This window comes from Bos javanicus, chromosome 28, assembly GCF_032452875.1.
Source record: "Bos javanicus breed banteng chromosome 28, ARS-OSU_banteng_1.0, whole genome shotgun sequence".
Taxonomy (NCBI): Eukaryota; Metazoa; Chordata; class Mammalia; order Artiodactyla; family Bovidae; genus Bos; species Bos javanicus.
In genome coordinates this window covers 45,285,396-45,308,468 of record NC_083895.1, presented here as the reverse complement: position 1 = coordinate 45,308,468, position 23,073 = coordinate 45,285,396, and the positions used below count along the sequence as shown (strand labels likewise).

The 23,073-nt window shown below is 50.0% G+C and overlaps 1 protein-coding gene across 1 annotated transcript in view; it reads right to left on the bottom strand.

Annotated features, from left to right (window-relative positions):
- Positions 1–4,167: 4,167 nt before the first annotated feature.
- Positions 4,168–23,073, bottom strand: part of CHAT (choline O-acetyltransferase) — a 55,174-nt gene continuing 36,268 nt past the window's right edge. Inside the window, exons 8-14 of the mRNA XM_061405681.1 lie at positions 20,763–20,863; positions 19,474–19,602; positions 16,686–16,808; positions 13,503–13,647; positions 13,288–13,350; positions 8,845–8,982; positions 4,168–7,148 (exon numbers count right to left, since the gene is read on the bottom strand). Of these exons, the coding sequence (XP_061261665.1) occupies positions 6,879–7,148; positions 8,845–8,982; positions 13,288–13,350; positions 13,503–13,647; positions 16,686–16,808; positions 19,474–19,602; positions 20,763–20,863 (969 nt within the window). The 3' untranslated portion in view covers positions 4,168–6,878. The remainder of the gene's footprint in view (positions 7,149–8,844; positions 8,983–13,287; positions 13,351–13,502; positions 13,648–16,685; positions 16,809–19,473; positions 19,603–20,762; positions 20,864–23,073) is intronic.

Genomic DNA, 23,073 nt, shown 5'->3' with positions numbered 1-23,073 from the left:
TATCTCTCCTATGGGGCTTCCCAGATGATGCTAGTAAAGCACCCACATGCTAAATGTAGGAGACATAAAAGATAGATCCTTGGGTTAGGAAGATCCTTTAGGGTAGGAAATGACAACCCACTCCAGTATTCTTCCTGAGAAATCCCATGGACAGAGGAGCCTGGCGAGCTACAGCATATGGGGTCACAAAGAGTCAGACGCGACTAAGCACGTGTGTGCACACACCCCTCTCCTTTATTTAGATCTTCCTCAATGCCTTCTGTGGGATCACACAGAGTCGGACACGACTGAAGCGACTTAGCAGCAGCAGCAGCAGCAATGCCTTTAAGTGTTGTTTACCATTATCTGTGTATGGTTTTGCATGTATTTTGTTAGATTTACTGCAAGTCATGTATTTTTTTTTCTTTTTTGGGGGAGCCACAGCGTGTAGCTTGTGGAATCTTAGTTCCCTGACCAGGGATCAAACTCATCCGCACGAGTGAAAGTGCAGAGTCTAACCACTGGACTGCCAGGGAATTCCCTAAGTCATATGTTTAGCGTGTGATTTTATTGTTGTATAAAATGAAGTTGACTTTTACATATTGATCTTATGTAGCTACCTTAACCATGTCTTATGATTTCTATTAATTTTTTATTATTTATCCCTTGAGTGGGAAGATGTTAAATCACCACGTCAGTTTAAGATTATAGCACTATCCAGAAATTGTATTTCTTCTTACATCAGTCTTAATTATATTTTTCTAAGAAATTTTCAATCTGAGTTGTTTTGTCAAAAAACAAAAATGTTTTTTGACATTTTTGACATAAACTGGTTGATGAATTTTTGCCATCTTTTTATTGTCTACTTTATTGTGGTTAGGTGAGTTTTTATTCATAATATTACTTGTTTTTGACCTTCTTTTTTTATTTTATTGGCTTTACCTGTGACTTGTCTATTTTGTTAGTCTTTTCAAAGAATCAACTTTTCCGTTGGTTAGCTTCTCTGTTGTTCTTATTTTTTCTTTCATTGATAGCTGTTTTTGTCTTTATTACTTTCTTTGAGTTTACTGTTCCTTCTACTTTCTTTGAGTCTACTGTTTGATCCTTTTTCTTACTTTTTTAAGCTATCTTAACTCATCAGTCTCGAGTCTTTCCTCTTTTCTGTTGTAAGTATGAATTTCCCTCAAAGCATCACTTTTGCTGTATCTCAGAGGCTTTTTTAAAAAATAAAGTTTCCTGTGCTATACAGTAAATCCCTGTTACTCATCTATTTTATCTTATTTTTTAATAAGCCTTTTGGTCACTCCATGAGGTATATGGGATTTTAGTTCCCCGACCAGGGATTGAACCAGGGCCCTCTGTATTCAAAGCACAGCATCTTAACCACTGGACTGCCAGGGAAGTTCCTATCCCAGAGGTCTTGATATGAGGTATCTCTATTTTCTTGCTCTAAATATTTTAAAATTTCCACTATTATTTCTTTTTTGACCATGGGTTTTAGAATGATGTGTTTTTTGGATTCTGGAATATTCTTAGCCATTTTCTCTTTAAATAGTGCTTTCCCCCTATTCTCTCCCTTTTCCATAGATTTTATTTCTTTGCAGTGTTAAATGAATCTATTTCATAGCTCTCTCAGTCATCTCTTTTCTCTAGCCTTTGCAGTGTTGTTCACCTATTTGTCTTATCTGCTGCTTTCCCTCCTATAAGCCATTTCTTGTGCTGTTTGTGTTTTTTGCCCGTGACCTCATTTTTAATGGAGTGTTTTCCCCCATGGGGGTTTTGGTGTGTTCAGGGTTGTGGAAATTGGTTTTGTAATTGATCCTGCTGAGGTCCTTTGGATCTTACTGACCTAGGCAATTTGAATAAATTATTGGTTTGGAATTCCTGCTTTAGAGATAAGACTCAGATTCTACATCCACATATAGCATAAATTTATAATGAAAGTTCTTGTGGATGTCTTTTACCCATCATCTGTAGCCCTATGTGAATAGCATGGTTCCTCAGTGCTCGCGTGGACTGATGGGCAGAGTGCTTCTAGTTCTTTTTACAGAGTTAGGACACCTCTCTGAGGTTCTGGTTCAGTGTTGACCCTGGCTGGGCTGAGGTTATGTCCTCTCAGCTTGCAGGGGTGGAGAAGACCACTGTCGACTGCTGGAGTCTGTATCTGCTCCGATACACCTTTAGCTCCTGCTCACTGCTCTGTTTTGGATAGCGGGTTTTTTCCCCCCTAGAATGTGGGTTTATTTTCTTTGTTTTGAACTTGACTATGTGTTTAAACTTTTTTTCCTCTTTGTGTGTATCTTTTTATAGTGGAAGGGGCCCTCCTCTATCAGTTCAGCCTGCTGTTTTGCAGTTTCTTAAATGTAAGAGACCAAGGACAGATGGATCCAGTGACATGAAAGGAACAGATATAGGAAGTGAAATCCCACGAGGAGATGGAAGAAGCAGTAGAAGAGAGCAAAGAGAGAGCTGGTCCTTAGGACACGAGGGTGAACGGGGCTTTGAGGAAGGCGCTCTCTCGTGATAGGAGGATGCCACACTGTCCACCCTGCAGACTCAAGGGGCTGCTGTGGAAGGAAGACTCAGAGAAACAGAGAAGCTGAGAGGCTGCCTCAGTTTATAAAGGGAAGCCACGGTACTGGTTCTCCCTCTGTCCCCAAGGGAACCGCTTAGGTGTAATTTAGAAACTTGTGGTTGCTCTTGTGAACCTGGGAGCGATGCCTCTTACATTTCTACCTGAATGTACCCATGTCCACCTCCAGGACCTTCAGACAAACAGGAGGGGGGGCATTATTTTGCTCATTGGGGGTTGGCTTGCCTGTTGTTACTCTTCTCTGTCACCTACATCTGGTTATTTTGGAGCCAACAAGAGCAAAGCCACGTTACTTTCATCCTGTTCCTTCGTATCCCCTTCATTGCTCCTGGAATATTCTTAGCCATTGTCTTTTTGGATAATGCCTCCTTTGCATCCCAATCCACAAATTCATGCACTTGAAGATTCCTGTTGGGCTTTTCAGAAAGCATTTGGGCTTCTATGTGGAGGGATCTTGGTTCTGGTTCAGGCTTCCCAGGTAAAGAATCTTCCTGCCAATTCAGGAGACTCAGGTTCATTCCCGGGGTTGGGGATCAAAGGAAATGGCCACCTACTCCAGTATTCTTGCCTGGAGAATTCCATGGACGGAGAAGTCTGGTGGGCTACAGTCCACCAGTCCACCAGGGTTGAAACAAGTTGGACATGGCTGAGCGACTAAACAATAGCAACAACAGTTCAGGTTCTGTGGGTTCTTGGGGTTGTGGAGGGGCTTTTGCAGTTTGGAATATATCTGTGCAGGGTGCAGGGCCATGCAGGGTTCAGGGAGTGTATGCACATGTACTTGTGAGCCTGCGATAAGAATGTCGAATTTTTATATCACTTCCAAATTTTCGAACAATGACTATCTTACGTCGTTTTGCCACAACCTGGAAATGGGTAGTGCTGATATCAATATTCCCATTTTACAGATGAGGAAACTGAGGGCCGGGGAGGTGAAAGTGACACCCCAGAGTCAGCCCATCCTGCTGTTAGAGCGGAGCTGTGTCTGTAGTTCGGGCATCCCGCCTCCAAACCGGGTCTTTTCCCTCCACTTCACTCTGCTCATGCATGTTCTTACAGACTTCAGTGGGGACACCCATCTCTATACCCAACCTGATCACAAATACCCCTGAAACCTCTCTGTCCCTCACCCTACACATGCCACACACTAGGAGAAACCAAGTTCTCTCCTGCTCTTTCTCTCCCAGCTCCTGTGTTTTAGACATCCACTGTTGCTGTTGCCGGAGAGGGCGATGGCACCCCACTCCAGTCCTCTTGCCTGGAAGATCCCATGGGCGGAGGAGCCTGGTGGGCTGCAGTCCATGGGGTCCGAAGAGTCAGACACAACAGAGCGACTTCACTTTCACTTTTCACTTCCATGCACTGGAGAAGGAAATGGCAGCCCACTCCAGTGTTCTTGCCTGGAGAATCCCAGGGACGGGGGAGCCTGGTGGGCTGCCGTCTATGGGGTCACACAGAGTCGGACACAACTGAAGCGACTTAGCAGCAGCAGCAGCAGCAGTTGCTGTTGTCAGACCTCAGACAAAGGCGAATGAATTGTTGACCCAGCTGACAGAATTTACTACACAAGTTTTTATAGCATTTCTGGGCAGCAACAGCAGCCAATGCCATCTTTCTTGGCATTACTGTTTATTGAATATAGACTTACAGTCTTTAAATAATTTGAATATAGTGCTTTCAATATACAGTTCTTTCATCACACATATATTTCTTTAAAGCACAAAACTATAACTTAAAATCAAAAGGCTATAAATACACATGTACATATTGCCATAAATCTAGAACTGTTTTATAAAAATAGAACTCAAATATCAACTTTATATATTTTGGCAACTTAGCAGTATTGTAAGGTGGCCACATACATTTTTATTATGCATCATTGTCCCCCCAAATCTGAGTCTCCAAGTTTCATCATCTCTCTGAGGACTCTTGGGACAGTCTCCTTTACCAGGGTCCCCACAGAGATGGCCAAGGCCATGGCTCAGCACTGCCTTTATGTAAAGGCTCAGTGTACCCACCTGAACTTGGAGGGGGAAGACCAGCTTCCAGCCCCTCCCTCGGAGAGAGGAGCTGTTCCCTCCTGCCAAACGTCTGCCATCCACACATGGTTGATATCGGAATGCACAGTCAGTTCCCTTTCCCCAAGCTCAGAAAATGGCAGATGTGTTTGGTTCTGACGAATGAGTGTTTGAGAGAAAGTGTGAAACAAACATCACCTGAGCAGTGCCTGCTGGGGTAACATCATCCCGACAGCGGGCACCAGTGCCCACCTGCTCATGCAAGTCCCTTTACACACGTGACCTACCATCCTGACAAGCTCACAAGGCCGGGATGCTCTTGTCCCCATCTGATGATGGAAGAACTTGAGTCTCTGGGCTTTTTAAGTCTCTTGGCCAAGACCAGTGAGGCTGCTTGATCCCCAAACCAGAGCTGTCTACCCACCCAGAAACTTTTGGAGAGAAACCAGAAGAGAACTTGGATCTCCACCGTGGTCATTTGCTGGAAACAAGTAGGTAGCTTTGAGTCGGCTTACAGCAGGTGGACAGCAGTTCTCCAAACACCCCTGGGACTCTTGGGCTGTGCTTTTCCAGGGGGGAGCAGAAAGGTGGACTCGCGAGGGAAGCAGCGTGGACTCTGCAGACCAATGGTTTTGAAGGGGCAGTGCCAGAATCTCCTGGATCATACAATAGAAATTCTCAGCCTGAAACCATTGGCTCAAGGAATTCACAGCTTAGGGCTGTCTGTGTTATCAAAGGTCCCAGCAAAGGTCAAAATATTCCCCCATCTCAGCCTGCCTGCTTCTATGTTAGTCAAAGGGCAGAGAGCTTGCACAGTGCTCCAAAGAAGAGACACATTAAGGGTCCCCGGGCCACAGTGGAGGGTGACACAGAGCAGGATGGGGAGGTCATTGGCTTGTGTCTTTGTGGGAGGAGTAAAGGGCTTTTCTTTTTTTAGGAAAACTCACAGGAAGCATGGCAGAACTCAGTGTGATAGGAGCCCAGTTCTGCACCTCCTCTGGACAGAAGCAAGCTGCCTTGGCTATTTGCAGTTTTGATTTTTCTGGTTGCTTTCCCATAAAAATATGCCCTAGCAGAAAGTGCCTCTCACCATCTCCTCCATGAGCAGTGCCTCCCCGGACATTCTCAGCTCAGTTCTGTGGACTGTTGGCCCCTCCATCAAGGCTGGCTCTGTGCACAGCCATTCCCTCCTCTCAGCCCCTCTCTTCACCAGCTGTGCCCTCAGCCCCCAGGCCACTTAAGAGCTTTGATTTCGGCTCCTCCACATGCATTTTAGTCCCAGCTATCCACGGATGTCCAGCTTAGGCCACTGAGACCGTATTCTGAAATTAATGTCACAGTGCTTTTCTTAAAAGCCTCTCAAGAATGAACGAAACAAAACAAGTAAACAGCAGCAGCAGAAACCCCCGAAGCATCCTGCTCTCCTCCTAAAGGCAGATCACCTATCAGGGCATGTTTTTTGTGAAGGCGAGTGGGAAGGCAACCAGAAAAAAAGCAAGTGGCAGATCCCTGGGGAGGTGGACCGGGCCCTGCCAGGCCCCCGGAGAAAGCAGGGAGCAGAGCTGCTCCAGGGAAATGGCAGACCATTTTCTTCCCCTTTCAGAATAGCCAGACCAGATTTTCTGAACTCAGTGGAAGGCTGCTTCCGGGAGGCAAAAGGAGAAAAGTGTTTGCAGGCCCAGATCACTGTATTTTAAATTAACTTGGGCTGTGTGTGTGTGTGTGTGTGTGTGTGTGTCAGGGGTGCGTACTGCTTACAGGGCCACATGTCTCAGGGCGGGTCGCTCTGAATGCCAGGATCAGACTGCTTTGAATCTGAAAACAAAGCCCTCTACTCCTCCCCAAGGGACACAAAGCAATGACCTGGGGTTAGCCTCTTCCTTCATGGTTCATTCGGGTGCATTGCACATAATAAGGTGACTCATTCTTTCACTGGACATGCTAGGTCCTGCTGGGAAGCACACACCAATACTGAGCTGCTGTGGCTACAGAGGGAAGTCAGTGGTGGCTTCCACATCTCACCCGGGCCGCCTCAGAGCCAGGCTAGTCTTATTTCCCAACACACAGGCCCGAGGACACCTTGATAAATAATGACGATTCCCATGCCTCATGAGGGATGCATTCTTCCTACCAGTCCAGCTTTGTGTGATGCCTCAATGTGGTCTGTGTTGGGTCTGGAGTTATAGAGAAGCTACAGAAAGCTGGGGTGAAGGTTGGGAGCAAGGGGTTCGGCGGGGTCTGGCAGCTGCAGAATGCTGGGTTGAGGAGTTGAAAGCTGGTGGCAGCCATCAAGGTTGGTGCCCCTGACTGGGCCTTGTTACTTTTTCCTTTGTTGCCGGTGGCTTGCCTGTGGCAGACAGTGGCAGGCTGCAGAGGCGTCTCATGTCAAGAAGGCTTTCTTCCACAGCTTTGGCAAACTTGGTTGATGATGTCTCCTTGCAGTTGTGGAAGCTAGAGATGCAGAAAAGGATGCTCTCTGGCTGGGGGTTGTAGCAGGCACCGTACCCATTGGGTACCACGGGACCATAGCAGCAAAACATCTCCATGGTGGTGGGTACCTGGAGGAGAGGACAGGTCAGAAGTTGCTTGTTCTGAAAGTCTGCGCAAAGCATGATGTTCTAGCAGTCCAGGGGCCTCAAGGAGATATTTGCTCCTCTTTGACTATTGCCCACCTGGGTGTGTGACTGAATTAAGCACATCAACGGACTGCTTCATCATGCATGGCCACAGCCAGAGTCATCAAAACAAACCCATCTAACTGCATGAATCAGAAGGGAGGCCATAAGCCCCTCCCTGGTGTGAAACCTGCTCTACTCGTGGAGTTGGAAGCTCCCAGAGTGACCCAGTGCTGGGCCGAATCTCTCCTTCACCTGGGGGCTGTTTGAATCACCCAGGCAATCAGAGCAATTTACTAAACGGCACCCTGGTGGCACCCAACAGTTAGATGGCTTCCCAGAGGGAGTAATTTATGAACTGGAGGAAATCTGCCTCCTCTTCTCTGTCGATTTTTTCCCACATCCTTAATTACTGTCAGTATTGCCTGGCTGGTCTGCTTTTCTCCCCACAGCCTGGTCACGCACAATTACCCAGCACTGGGCGTCTCAGAGATTGCCATCAACTGGAGTTTTTAGTTATGTACCTGATACATTTTGAATTCAGAGGGCTGCGATTTTATAATGCAGATCACAAGCCAAGAAAAAGTGCTTCTGAAGGCATTGAAGCCATCAATGTTCATTGCAGTTGGAGAAAAAAAATACCACCACACCCTGAATTAATTGTATTAGCTGGTTTCAGAGCGGAAATGGAGCACGCTCTTGTGGAGGTGCAGGGCGGTGTGTGTTTTAAGCCCACAGGCTCTGTGTGCTCAGGCCTTCAGAAATGACACTGGCCGTTTTAATGGGGCAGAACAGACCATTAGTCTTGCTAATAGAGTCACCTCATTGTCAGATCAATTTGCCGTGCCACAGCCGAAGGCCATACAGCGTTCCGAGGCACTTCGTGCCCACGGATGGTTTCCTGAAGAATTTATGCTGCTGTGCTCTGTCCTCTTTTACTCACGGCTGCAAGCTCACTGCCGTAATGACAAAACGAAATTACCGAGTGGGCTCTTATCCTCAAACACAACTTTATCAGCCCTTGTTCTTGCCCACGTTCTGCTTTTCGCAGATGAGGCGGAGTTTCAGTAAACTGACATTTGGAGGGCGGGGTGTGGGGAGGGGGGTAGGTATCTTCTCTTCTAGATGGCTGCCTTTCTCTAACAGATCGTGTTCTGCTTTTGCGTCGGCGGTCCTCCAACAGAGCAAGGCGGTAGCGCTGGTTTAGGAGATGCCGGACTTGCCCCTTATGATGAGGTCTGTGACCTGCTTGGAGGACCCTGTCCATGCCAAGCACGGGGGGTCTGGGCTTTCTACCTACATCATCGCATCTGATTGAGCCAGGGCTTGCCTCTGGGCCCAGAGGACACCACCTCCTGGGCAACACTGGAAGAATATGCCTAGTGGTTAGGGCACCAGAGTGGGTATTCTCCCATCCTGCCCACCGCTGCTAAGGAGGCATTTGTGATTACGCACATTTAGAAGATGGGGAAACCAGCACTCTGAGCATTTTGGTCCTTCTGCTGAAGGGCATGCAGTTCACGGGAAGCAGAGCCAGGACCGGGCTGATTCCGAGCAGTGGGCTGTAATCACTCAGCTTGTGAGAAAGCCCACTGCTTCCACTAAATGCTCTCAGGTGCTGGCTGCGCTGGGGCAGTACCTGGCTGGTGGAGAGCACAAACCGGTTGCTCATCAGGTATGTTTCATCCGTGAACATCTCGGGCAGTTCCTTGCACATTTCCCGGGCCAGCTCCCGCAGCCCCAGCAGGTGGTTGTCGATGGCCATCCCTGTTATGGCCTGAGACAGAGAACAGGACTTGAGACACGGGCTTCCCCTCCTTCTCTCCTCTCTAGTCTGCAAAGCTCGTGGGGACTCTGATGGCTCTTGCCCACCCAGTGCTTGCTGTGGACCACATCCGTGTGTGGTGGCCACCCAGGACCAAGCACTCCTACATGATCTCTGCTCCTTGTGTATTTCTCCACACCCGGGATAAGCCAGAGCAGGTAGGGTTCTAGATGAGGATGCCCGAGTTAAAAGCCAGTGAGTCTGACTGCCCGCCCCCCAACAGCATGGTCCCTGCCGAGGTTCAGTGTGTATAACCCCTCATGCTCCAAGTGGAAACAGCAGGGCTGGCTTGGCCCTCCTGGGCACCCCTTCAGGGGCAGAACCTGGGCAGGAGCACAGGTGCTGGCTGGAACCCATCCAGGCCTGGGCAGGGGCACCCCAGGCTGTCACTGATGGGCTTTCACCACAACCAACACTTCATCCTCCAGCAGGAGCCCCAGGAATGAGGGGCAGAGGGTGCCGAGGTGTCCTCGAATCTTGGCTGCTGTTTCACAGGCTCAGAATCAATTCAACTGAACTGGACTCATAATCTAAGAGTAATTTTGAGACAGGAGCTAGACAGCTTAGCAGAGGCTCAGCTCACATTTTCAAGGGTTGTTGGATGAAGAAAAGGTCTTTCTTTTTGTCACAGGTACTTGAAATCTTATCAAAGGATAAGAGAATAGCAGTGGAGACTCCTACGCAGGAGGAGCTCAGGGGTGGTGGTGTGGCTGGAAGGGGACAGTGGAGCCAGGGCAGTCTTTTCTGTCTTCCCCACAGGAGGCTGTGTGCAGCAGGCACAGGGGTTTTGCACAGATTACATGTTTGATTGGGGCAATTTGTGGGGCTGAAGGAGACATAGAGGCCTCTTTCTTTTAAAATAATTTTTTTAATGTATTTATTTTCTTTTTGGCCATGCTGCATCTTCGCTGCTTTCTGTGGGCGCTCTTTGGTTGCAGTGAGTGGGGGCTACTCTTCTCTGTGGTGTGTGGGCCTCTCGTTGCCGTGGTTTCTCCTCCTGCAGAGCACAGGCTGCAGGGCTCCTGGGCTTCGGTAGCTGCAGCACGTGGGCTCAGAGTTGAGGCTCACGGACTTAGCTGCTCCACAGCATGTGGAATCCCCCCGGACCAGGGACTGAACTCGTGTCCTGTGCATTGGCAGGTGGATTCCTATCCACTGTGCTCCCAGGGAAGTCCCTCCTCTGGCCTCTTGTAATAACCTCTGGATCAACATCAGGGTAACTGAGTAATTCCTGGGGGTTTCACGGTTACATGAGACGGCCCCTTAGCTGTTAAGGCCCCACAGAGGCGGAGATCTTCGACCACAGTGAACTTTGTTCAGGTTTACAAGGTACGTTTTGGAATTTGACAGCTGTTCTCTTTCAGGTGAGAATGGATGCATAAAGATGACTCAGGGGCCCCAGTCTCTCCAAACACACCTAATTATAGGCTGAAAAGACATGTTATACAATCACCACTCACTTTGGACATGCCCCGTTAGGACAGAGGCGAAGAGCTGTGAGACAGACCAGCTATGAAGTAGACGCGCGTTTAATTTCTCAGGTCGCCGCTATGTACTGACTGCTTTGTGCAGATCTGTGAGAGCAGCTACACTGTACAGCAGCCAGTCCACCCCGGTTTTCACCATCTCTGAAGTTCCTGTAGCAACTGGGGTTGATTCAACAGACTCTTTGGATCAGAGCCATGAGTAGTAACGAGCAAAATGACTCAACATCCGGTCTTCTGTTCATTCAAGAACCTGAACTGAGTGCCTACTATGTGCCTGAGAAGCTGCTGGAACACAAAGCAGTCGCGGACTCAGCCTCCTGGAGCCCTGGGTGGGGTGGGAGGCGTATTAACCAATCATACAAATAAACTCGGATCACAAACTGCGTAAGTACTGGGAAGGAGAAGCACACGGTGCTGAGGGGACGTGGCAGCGTGTCTGGACCACGTCCGCTCCTTTCCTTGGGATTTCCTTCTCCAGAACCTCTGCCAAATATACTTGCCAGACACATGGAGCTTTCCTGGTTTCGTCCTCCGTCCCTTACCCCGCGCATCCAACCAGGGACCTACAGAGCATCCTTATGGCTCTCCTCTCCCCATCCCTGATCTCTTTCCTTACCCCGCACATCCAACCAGGGACCTACAAAGCATCCTTATGGCTCTCCTCTCCCCATCCCTGATCTCTTTCCTTACCCCGCACATCCAACCAGGGACCTACAAAGCATCCTTATGGCTCTCCTCTCCCCATCCCCGATCTCTTTCCTTACCCCGCACATCCAACCAGGGACCTACAGAGCATCCTTATGGCTCTCCTCTCCCCATCCCTGATCTCTTTTACTTACTTGTTTCCACCAACTTAAAATAGTTAACACAGCAGAGCCCTATGGCAACGCTCTGGAGAATATTTCCCTAAAGTTTTCATAAAATTTTAAATTGTCAAAGTTGTATATTTATAGTTTAAAGAAACACCAAATAAGCCAAAGACTTAATGTCACTTTGCCAGCACTGAGTCCCTCTCCACAGAAGCAATCACTTGGAACCCTTTTAGCAACTGGCTTTCTTAGTTCTGAATACTATGCTTAGACTGCTGCTACTGCGTTTTTCAATTTCCTTATTATAGAAGATGAAACTTGGCTCTTTGATACCCTCCTTCCCAAATATACTTCCACTCCCCAATGCTTCCAACAGAGTTAGATCTGAACTCCTTGTCACTTGATCAACATTCAGTGTTTACATGGCTATAATTATGCAAGTATTCACAGCTGAGTCCTGAGTCCTGCGTGTGTTAGGATTAGATTTCCTTAATCAGTTTTTTTGTGTTCCCTAGAATTGACAGTTTGTAAATGATTAAATTATGATTTTCCCACTTGCTTATCTTTCTATGCATCTACAATTTATTGATTCGTAAGTCCTCAGCCAGAACTGTAAAACTTCCCTTAATGCATAAAAATGTATCAGACAATTTACCAGTTTAATTTCTCCTTTCACTTCTTGCTTCTCTGTGCACTGACTGTTCCCTGGGTCTGCTGAACAGCTGTCAGCTTGGGACCTCCCTTTGCTCTCATCCTTGTTCTCGACCTCCTCCTGGTGTAGAATCTTCTGATGTTTAAGTCTGTGATTTTCTCTTTTGTGTTTTATTCTCTTACATTAGTGGTCTACATCCTCCAATAGTTTTACTAGAAAGAGAGCTCGATAAGTAACAACTGTAAGCCCTTGCCTGTGCGCACGCTGCTCCCTTCTAGGGCCATCCTTCCCGTCTGCCTTTACCGACAAACACCTCCTGCTTTAAGTCTCGGATGAAGCACTACTTCCTCTGGGGAGCTCACCTGGCTTTCCCAAGTGGAAGGAACTTACTCCTCCATGTTCTCTGCTACTTCCTGAAACAGTTAAGGCCTCTCTTCCCTACTACGTAGTGAACTCCCCAAGGAAAGGGCTTCGTTTTTTATTTGCCAGCACCTAACGCCTTGCCTGGCATAGAGCAGAAAAACAAAGGACACCCACAGAAGACATGACAGCAAGCTTGACTTTCCCCAAACAGAACAGACACCCATTTAGATGGATCAGGGACCTAGCAACTGAACTGGAGAAAAGCCTATGCTGGCTAGTTCTAAAACCCAGATCTATGTTGTGCTTGCTTTCAGATATATAGATAGCAAACAGAGTAAATACCAAGTAAATTCCTTTCCATAGATTGTATGATCCTTCAGAGACTATATCAGAATGATTCACAATTAATATATTGATCACCAGTCCAAGCAGTAGCTTATTTTTGGTTTGTATGCAAATGATGGCTTTGCAGTGCCAGAGAATATATTATTTTCCTAACCCAGGAAAGCATTTCCCTTACCATTTCAATTTCACCATTAACTTTCAGCAAAAAAAAATCTTTGTATTCACAAGCAGTATAAATAAATAAATACATGGAGAATAAGAAGGCAGAAACAGCCCTGGGGGGAAAAAACACTGCCTCACCCGAGACTGTGCAGACCATATAGGTCTGCCTTCTCTTACACAAGCTGTAAGGTGCTTTACATGTCGGTGCTGTTATTACTGGTGTTGTTTCAAAGACCAGTCATTGTATTCCTGTAAAATCCACGTAAAAAGCAGGAGTGCTGTGTTACGCAGCTTTTAAAAATAAGAAAGAGGAGGCTCTGGAGGCAAGGTGGCCTCACCAAGTCGCTGCATAGGAGGTGGCCCAGCTGTCACCCAGAGGCTGTGCTGCGCCCCGGCTCTGGGCACAGCGGGGGTCCTGAGCTCAGGCGAGGTCACTCACCATGACCGTGTACTCCGTCTGGGCTCGGATGGCATCCTTCAGGAGCAACAGCTTCTCCGAATCCTATAAATGGACAGAGACACAGTGCACGGGGCTTTAAGAGGCTGCTCAGGTACAGACCAGCCAAAGGAGCTGGGTGTCCCGGGGCTGAGCCACAGGCGGCCCACAGCTGCCCCACTGACCTCCTTGAGACCCCTCAGGCCAGCAAGACTTACCGGCGCGGCGGCTGTGTGGTGGTCAGCGATGGCTTTCACAAAACGCAGCGCCTCCGGCGTGGCCGATCGAATGTTGTCCACCCGTCCCTCTTGGAACCGGCGGATGGAGGCGCTCTCGTAGGTGGGCACGAGTTTCCCGTGGAGCCTGCACAGGATGAAGGGGGAACGGCAGACGGTGCTGCCTTCTCAGGGAGTCGTAAATGCTGAAGGAAAAATAGCCTCGCCTGCCTTGATTTTTACAGTCCTGCCTTCACTTGGCAGTCTTTCATTTTAATGCTAATAGAATTCTGGAGGAGATTCCCCAAAGATGAATGCTGGGGAGGCTCTGATATGAAGAGCTGAGCACACTTTCCTGTGAGGGTGATACTGTGTGGATATAAAATATAAGGGAGACATGACTGGTAGTTGTTTTTATTATTATTTTTTTTAAGTCCCAATCTGGTGGGAAACCTAGAATTTTCTGCAAGACCCAATGAGTGAGTGATTAATAGCACAGCATGGAATAATTCATCATTCCCACTCTTGAGGGAATCCTGTTTTATTTAAAAACAATTCAAGCATGACTGTGGATTGAGGCAAGGAGGGGGCCTTGGTGGCCATGGGTGCCAGCTGCTGCACAGGCCCACCGTCCAGGGGCAGTGCTGCTTCCAAAGTGACCCATGGGTACCAGGGCTGTGTCTCTCCTTCCTCACGTCTGTGACCGCTGGCCCCGCCAGTCAGGGCAAGTCTCTTTCTCAGATATGTGAACTGAGCAAGCACCCTTAGGCTGGCACACCAGGCTGGCAAACACCTTTCCCACCAGTCAGTAAGGCTGTTGGTGTTAAGGGGTCAGGGAGGGGCAAGACACAGAACTCAGAGAAGGGCAGTGACACCCAAAGTCACACGCCTGTGGTGGCCTGGTATCCTGGCCTCCTCCAGGCAAGTCTCCCTCGCCCTGGGTGAGTTCCAGGAGTGGGGAATCGAGAGTCTGACTGGGTACAGTGCTTGACACTGTATGACTTGCCGAGAAAGTGGCATTTCCTGTACTCATGTCTCATCCCCCACCCCACCCAAGACTCTGGCAGGGAGCTCATTTCCTGTATCTCTACAGCCCCTCGGAGCAAACACCATGCTGAGCACAGAAGTAGACGCCACCACTGGCTGGTAGCTGATCGGCCCCAATTTAGGCAGCTTCCGCGTTTCTGCTGAATCTAGAAGCAGATTTAAAAATTTTTTTGGTTACAGTTGAAACTCCGAAGCATTCATTCCATAGGCAGCAGGTGGTATTTTGCCTATTCAGTGAGCCTGGGAGCCTCTGGCCTCATCTATTCCTGGCCATGTCCAGTGACAGCAAAGATCCCTGGAGGGTAGAGGAAGGGGGCTCTGTCCCCATCCCCTCTGGGATTTGGATCTGAAGCTCTGAAGTGCTGAGCACCAGCGCAGCAGTGTCCCCAGCCACGGCACGAGCAGGGCACTGACCTCATGGCCCATTTCAGCCACATGCCATCTGAGTGTCAGAAAGGCATTGAATGCAGTTCCAGAGGCTGGGTCCTTCCATAGCCCAATGCCTGGCGGTGAGCACAGTCCTTGTGTGTGTGTGTGGGGGGGGGTGATGTCAACCTGACCGATGACACTCAGAGTGGCTGCACTCCCTTCCCCGTGGGTCACACCCCCTGCGAGGGACATTGGAGTCTGGGATGCCACCCACTCATTAGTGATGCCTCCGTGCCAGGGCCTTCTCCAAGTCACTGTATGCCCATTCTGACTGCAGACCACAAGCAGGTTCTGGCCTTCCCCGTGGGTCACACCCCCTGCGAGGGACACTGGAGTCTGGGATGCCACCCACTCATTAGTGATGCCTCCGTGCCAGGGCCTTCTCCAAGTCACTGTATGCCCATTCTGACTGCAGACCACAAGCAGGTTCTGGCGGGGGTGTGGTGCCCTTTACCACACAGCACCTGTGCTAGCTTATGAGCTGCTGCTTCTGGAACGCTGGGACCCACAGGAGCCAGCCCTGTCTTGAGGAAGATCTATTTTGCGTAATTTTTCACCTCTCATAAAAGGCCAATTTGGCTCCCTACCCTGCCTTCAACTCTTACTCCCAACTCTGCATCTCTTCCCCAGGACAGAGCTACTACTTAAGGGATTTTTCTAAACCACACACTGACCATGCCACCCCAGGCTAAAACCCCTGCAGGGTCTTCTCAGGGCTCTGACAGTCCCTGATGCCTACTCTGTCCCAGGCACGCAAGATAACTGAGAACATCACACCTGGGGGAGACAGTTTAGAAAACAAAGTCAGCAAATCCATGAACAAGGGAGCCCACATGCATAACAACTGCCATGAATGAAAAAGAACGCAGCACGCTGTGACAGAGAGCTGGTGGCGTGAGGCTCCGAGGTGGCCTCTGAGGGCTGCACCTGAGCAGAGACCTGGGCTGTGGGAAGGAGCTGGTGTGTGAAGCCTGGCGGTGACAGGTGGGTAGGCAGAGGCACTGGCACAAAGCCAAGGTCTGGAGGTGGAAGAGAGCTTGGGGGCAGGGCCCCGGGAAGGCTGGTTCACAAAGAGCCTTTCTAAGCCTGGACTTTGCTCTAAGCATGATGGGAAACCACTGGCTGGGCTCAAGGTGGTAGGTAATGGAATCTGATTTGGATATTTCAAAGTTCATGCTTCGTGAAGACAGGATTACTGAGGACAAGAGTGGAAGCAGAGACCTGCAAAGGCGGGCTACAGTTGACCAAACATTAGATGGCGGGGGCTTGGAGGTGGAGGGCAGAGGATGGAGGAGAACTGCTGTGGGGCGAGGGGAATGAGCAACGGAAACCAGTTAAGCCCCAGATGTTTGACTTGACCCACCAGGGGGTGGGCAGGGATGCTACTTCCAACTCCTTGTCAAGACCAGGAAAACTGGGTGGAACAGGTCACAGCTCCAGTGCCCCAGGTGGGCTGGCTGAGATCAAGAGGGAACCACCTGATATTCTCGCCACCTGCCTGGCCTTTGTCAGCTCTGCGTCCCTCCACCCCCATGAACTCTGCGCCCCTGGGTCATTGCTTGCCAGCTTTAGGTGACAGGGTCCTTCCATGCAGCCTGCCCTGGTCATACCCCCATCCTCTAGGCTCACAGGGAGTCATCCCTCCCTCCAAGATGCTTCTAGACCCAAGAGTAGCTCATCAGTCAGTCCCCCTGGGCAGGCTGTGCTTACCTGTAGAAGGCCAGCTGGAGGGCCACCTGAATAAAGGCATCGGGGCTGCATTTCTGCTGCTTAATGAATGTTTTCCCATAGTCATCAAACTTATAAACGGTGAAGTCGAGATTCTTTACTATTCTGTGGAAGAAAAAGGAAAGAAGCTTTCACTGCATGCAAAATAGAATGCACTCACCACAGAGTCTAATGAAGTTTCTTGAGCCTGGTCCATGTCAAAGCAGTAAGGTGTCCAGGACACAGTCAGAGACAGGCCTTGATGTATGGGAGTGGCAGAGGGCATGCCGACAAGGGGGACTCTGAACTGAGGGTGAGGCTCGGCTGGATAGGGCAGTGGTTCTGTACTGGGGGTGGGGAGGGGGCCTGCCTGCAGGGAGGGATGCAGAAGCATGAGGGTCATTTGTGTGGGCAAGGAGCAAACAACCTACAAAGTCCTAGGGAGTCACTGCCCCCGAAGTAGGCCTACGGAGGCCGTGCATTTTGACCTGTGTGTGAAGTGTGTCCAGCATCCCCGCGGACTCTGGGCCTCCTGGCCATCTTGCCAGACGTGCCAACCCCCCATGCTCAGGGAAAAGCCTGCTTCTCTGATGGCTGCAAGCATCTCTCACTGAGACTCATGCTCAGGGAAAAGCCTGCTTCTCTGATGGCTGCGAGCATCTCTCACTGAGACTCGTCCCTGTTGTGCTGTGGGAAGAAAGGCTTGGGGTCTGGCCGCTCGCCACAGTCACCACAGCTAAAGCTGCTCATCTGGGCTTTGTTGGTGACTGAAAATCCATTTTACCCGGAAATCGATGCTGAGCCTCCCGTGATATGCCCAGACCTTTGCTGCCCACAATCACTGTCAAGTAGAAGGAAGATTCCCTGAGTCCACGCTGAGATAGACCTTCAGCACTGGTCTCCCCACTCCCTTCCCCTCACTATATTGACCAGTCTCCTTCATAATGAGTTTGGGGTATGGGCTGATGGCTTGCAGGAGCAACATGTAGCAATCCCCATATCTGGTCACCAGCCATGTGTGTGTGTGTGTGTGTGTGTGTGTGTGTGTGTGTGTGTGTGTGTGTGTGTGCAGAGCCCTGGGTGGGCAGCCCTGACCCCTGCTCCCACCCTCCCTCAGGATTCGGTGTTCCCTGCCTGCCTGGCCTTGAATTATTCCTCCAGTCATGTGAGCTCAGCTCTTGCTTGGTCCATGCCAGGTTCTGAGGACCCAGCAGGACTCGGAGAGGGCCCAGTTCTCATGGGAACTCACCCTTCAGTCTGTCCTGTTGACCCACCGTCCCTGGACAGGCTGAGCTCACAGTCACCCCAGCCATCTGGAAAACTTCTTGGCCAAGCCCTGGCCCCTCAGACCCTACCTACCTTCCATGGCAGCTCAGGACCCCACGGCTTCTGCTTCCCCACCCACAGGCCTTGCTTGGTTCTTCCGGTTCTCTAGAAAGGAAAGCTGGATGCTTGGGACCACATGCCAGCTGCCTGAAGCCCTGAAATAAGCCAACTCTTTCTTCTGCCCAGGGCTCACCAGCCCACCAACTCACTCACCTTCATGTCCCAAGAGCAGCCCCATGGGGTTGAGATACGAGCCCTTACAGATGAACACCTGAGGCCTCTCTCCTTCCCCCTGGAAAGTCCGTCAACACCTCCAGCAGCTCGCTGTGGACGCACCCTCCCCATCCCTCGGTGTCCGAGCCCAGCCACGCTCTGCCCTGCAAACCCGCGCCATCCCCACAGGCTCCTTGGTTCCCGGAAACCCCATGGCCTGAATCCTCCAAGGGTTCCGCACCACCGCAGCACAGCCTCCAGTCCCCAGACTGTAAGGACATGAAGCTCTCTGCAGTGTGACCCCAGCTTCCCTTCATTGCCCCAGCTCTCGTCACTCTCTCACTTGCTGGCCTCCAAACAACCTGATCTTATGAACCTGTCTCTTTCCCAGCTGCTGGCACCACGAACTCCTAGTTATCCTTCAAGGCCCATTTCTGCAAAGCCCTCGCTCTACCTCCTGGCAGAACTCAGCTCCAGTGTCCTCTGTGGGTTCAGGACCAAATACATGTCTCTGGTTTGGGCGCTTATTGCATCTGACATTTTTGCTTTGGGGATCCAGTTCCTCCACCAAAGTATGGAGGGCGGGACTCGTGGCACATTGATTTCTGTGTCCCCAGAGCCCTACCGGAGGCCTGGAACACACCAGAGCTCTGCACAAGCATGATGAACGAATGAATGGATGAATGAATGCACTCCTGCTCGTTTATTCAACGAGGGAATGAAGAGCCAAAGTCCGTATCTAGTTGCCAGACCATGACACCCAGCACACCTCGTGACCGTTAGCAAGGGCTCATATTCCCCCCGGGGCCTCCTGCGGGGTCCCGTTAGGGCTCCCCTTGGGGAAACAAGGCCCCTTGTCAAGTTGCCGTGTAAATTCAAGCAAATTGAAATCTCCTGAATTCAAATGACTTATTCAAACCAGTTGGAAATAACCCCCCCTCCCCTGGAAGATGGAGATGATTTCCCCGCCTTGACTCAGCTCAGTCAGGTGAAACCTGTGGAAAAAAATAGATGCACGTTTGCATTTTATGGAAATGAAGGATACTTCGGCAAGGTTATTTCCCCGAGAGGTGCAACTCGCCTTTAGTTTGACTGCATTTCCATGAGGGGGGTGGGCGGAGGCGGGTGAGGGGAGGCAGAGGAGCTGGGGTCTTTGGAAGCTTCTAGGACACCTTGGCAGCTGGTGGGGTGGGGGAGTGGTATGGTGATACCCCCTGGAGCATCACCCCCAAAGACCTGGGGTTCTCCTTACTGTTGAAGTTTTTCTGCTGAGGAGGCTAAGAGGCCTTGAATTTCTGGGGAGCACTTCCACCTCAGCCTTCTGGGTGCTGGGAGCTCGCTGACCGAGTCAGCTCGGACCATCTTCTTGCTGGTCTTCACCCTGCGGGACAATGGGGTGACTCCTGTGGCCTGCCAGCCGGGGGGCTGTGGGCAGCTTATTTCTTTGCCTGGCAGTCATCTTAGCTGTTGGAGTTTGGTGTGCCCACCCAACCGTGACACAGATGAACGGACCGAAGCTCTTAGAGGACACCGAAATTAGTGAGCGGTTGAGCTGGGGTTCCATCTAGTTCCACCTGACTGCAAAGCCCAGGATTTCTTTTCGTGTTTTCCTGTTTGACCATGCTACACCAATAACTCTTAAAAAAAAAAAAAAAAAAAAAAAAACACCTGGGGACAAATGTAAGAAGCAAATCGTGATTTTCTGTCGGTGAGGGCTGGTGTGGGTTTTCAGTGATCCTAAAGAGTCCCTCTAGGGAAGCCCAGGTGACGCTAGTGGTAAAGAACCTGCCTGTTAATACAGGAGACATGAGAGTCTCAGGTTCAATCCCCGAGTGGGAAAGATCCCTTGGAGGAGGGCATGGCAACCCACTCCAGTATTCTTGCCTGGAGAATCTCATGGACAGAGGAGCTTGGTGGGCTACAGTCCATGGGGTCACAAAGAGTTGGACATGACTGAAGTCATGCTAAGTCATGACTTAGCATGCACGCACAGAGTCCCTAAATCATGGAAGAGATTCAGAACTTACGGATTCAGGGAGAAGATTCTAGGAGGAGAGAATGAGCAGAATCATGAATGGAGGAAGGGACCCAGTGTATCCAAGGGACAGAGAAGTACTCAGTCTGGAGACCTTGGAAGGTAGGGAGAGAGACCCAGGCTGAGGGGAGAGAAACAGGTGCAGCTCCCTCCATTCTGGGTCAACAGTGGGCCCACACCTGACTGGACAAGCAATAGACATCGACCTGGGCTTCCCTGGACCAGAGCAAATATTCCCCTAAAGCTGAGAATTCTTGGCCAAATATCGCCCTAACTGCGCTAACTTGTTGCTCAGTCTGCCCCTCCTGTCCAAGATCGATAAAGCATATGATGTTTCATTCAAGCTGGTTTTCAAATTCGTCTTTTGCTAGGACAATGCCAGACTGATGCAGCTCCACAGTGGCCGCCCACATTTCTCTTGGCCTAGCTTGGCCACTGCTGGGCAGTCCGGCTTTGCCTCCCGTGGCTGCTCAGTGGCTCAGGAGGGGCCCTGCCCCCAGACTCACATGTGCTTGAGCAGATGCTCCGTGCACTGCACCAAGACGATGCCGTCAAAAGGAGAGTGTTCACATACCACGCCACAGGTGCCATCTCGGCCCACCACGAACTGCAATAGCAGAGAGAAGTGAGCAGGCCTCTGGGTCAGTATTCCAAATCAGCCGCTTGGCTCCAGGTCAGGACCCCTGTATCCCTCCCACCTCCCCACCTCTCAGGGAGACCTTTTCTCCAGGAACACCAAAGCACATCATCTCCTGAGAAGAACACAGTCGCCATGGCCTGAGAATAGAGGGGCCTCAAGACAGCTCGAAACTGTGTGACCTCCTCCCAGAAGAGGGTAGTGCCCTGGGCAGTGAAGATAGAGCCATAGCTGCCTGGCTCAGGTAGCCCAGCGATTGCTAAGTGCTCACGCTGAGGCTGTGCACGCTCTCCTTAGGTCCTGGGCAAGCCCCTTCGGCTCCTGTTAACCCCGTTTCCCTTTCACAGCACACATCAGGGCCACCATCTGGGTCTGCTTTGTGTGATTATGTTCTGATGGACACTGTGTGGTTGGCCACCACTGATATTATCCCCAGGACGTAGTGTCCACCCCATAGTAGGTGCTTAATGACTTCTCTAAATGAGTAATGAAGGATGATGACCCAATTTGGGTGGCATGCAGATTCCCAGGAGAATAAAATATCTCTTGATAGGAGTGAAAGAAAGGTGTGTCAGGGATGGCCCGTTCACTGCTGCCTGGGCTTTAAGTCAGGACCCCTGATTCCAGTTCTGCGCTTACCACCTTCCAGCCGGGAGGGCTCTGACAAGTCGTATCAACCTCTGGCTTCAGTTTGCTCTCGTTTAAAATGGATCCAATAAGGCTCAGTTCACAGGATCAATACAAGGATTAGAGAGACGGTCTATGTAAGGCCCATGGGAGCTATAAAGATTACTCACGGTTTTTCTAACTATACAAAGGCTGGATTTAGCTGACTTCGGAAAGGGAGATGCTCAGTGTGTGCAAAGGTCCTAGCAGGAAATCACGAAAAGAATGAGATCTTGATTCTAAAAGCATAACCTGAATACACTCAGGCTGCCTTGAAGTCCACCTCAGCACAGCATTACACTCCAGAGGTACTAAGCCATCATCCATAAGCAAAAAACCAACAAGCAAACAAATACACAAGCTCCTGAAATCTGTGTGAGACCTTCGGGGAACTGTGGCAAGGCACACCTCTGAGCTGACCCCCAGTCTCCCCCAGTCTCACTGTATGCCAGCTCCCAGAATTGTTAACTCCTTTTCTTCAAACAAGCACACTTCCCACAGAGGTTTTCTCCAGGCCCATCCATGCAGGCTCTTCTCTCTCTCTCCGCCATGCCCTCTGCTTTCTGTCCTGAGACTTGCTCTCAAACCTTTCCATTCAGGTTCACAGAACTTGTTGGGCTTCTCCAGCTCCCCTGATAATCTGTCCTGCCTGCAAAAAAGAGCCCAGAAGTGCGCACACATAAGGCAGGAGGGGAGGGCGTGCCCACTCACACATCAGTGCTTCCCTGTTCCTGTCACTAAAAGTAAGGGTGGAAAACAGTGCCTTTTAAAAACCACTACCAAAGCTTACGATGTTTCAGGCCCTGTACATCCATTATATCATTTCATTCCCGCAGCTGCTCCATGAAAGATTGCAAGCCATTAACACCACTGGTGGAGGCTAAATAGCCAGCACAGCAGGGAGAGAACTCATCAGAAATAGCAGAATCAATATGCAAACCAACAAAAAGGATAACCTGCAGAATGCAGGGGATGGAGAGAGAAAAACGAGGCAGTCTAGAAAAGCTTACCAGTGGGAGCTAAACCGAAACCTGAGCGATACCAAACCAAAACACAAACATGGTTGGGTACCACTTAATGCAGTCGTTGTGAGAGTGTTGGAGCTTTACAAATACACAAGGTTTGATTCAGGGTCAGTGTGCTGGAGAAAAAGGACGGGGGATGGGAACGAATGGCCAGAACTTCATCCCCATCCTTGTGAGTATTTTTCTCTAGGCCAAAGTGAATGTCTTATTTCTGGGCTGACGTCATGTGAATGAGAAATCTGTGAATGGCTTTGTTTCATTTTATGACTCTTCTGTGGAGATGCTGGGCTGCCGTACTCCTCAGGGATGAAGGGAGGTATGTTGAAATGTCGGGGCCAGGGTGACGGAAATTCAGAAACACTGTTGTCTTCTGGCATCAGACGTGATTCTTGATGCATGCTTTGAGGGCTGGTTTGATGGGAGTCCCTGGCTTGCCCCCACCTGACAGTGTGTGATGGAAAATAGGGAATGAGCCCCAGGTCTGCCCCA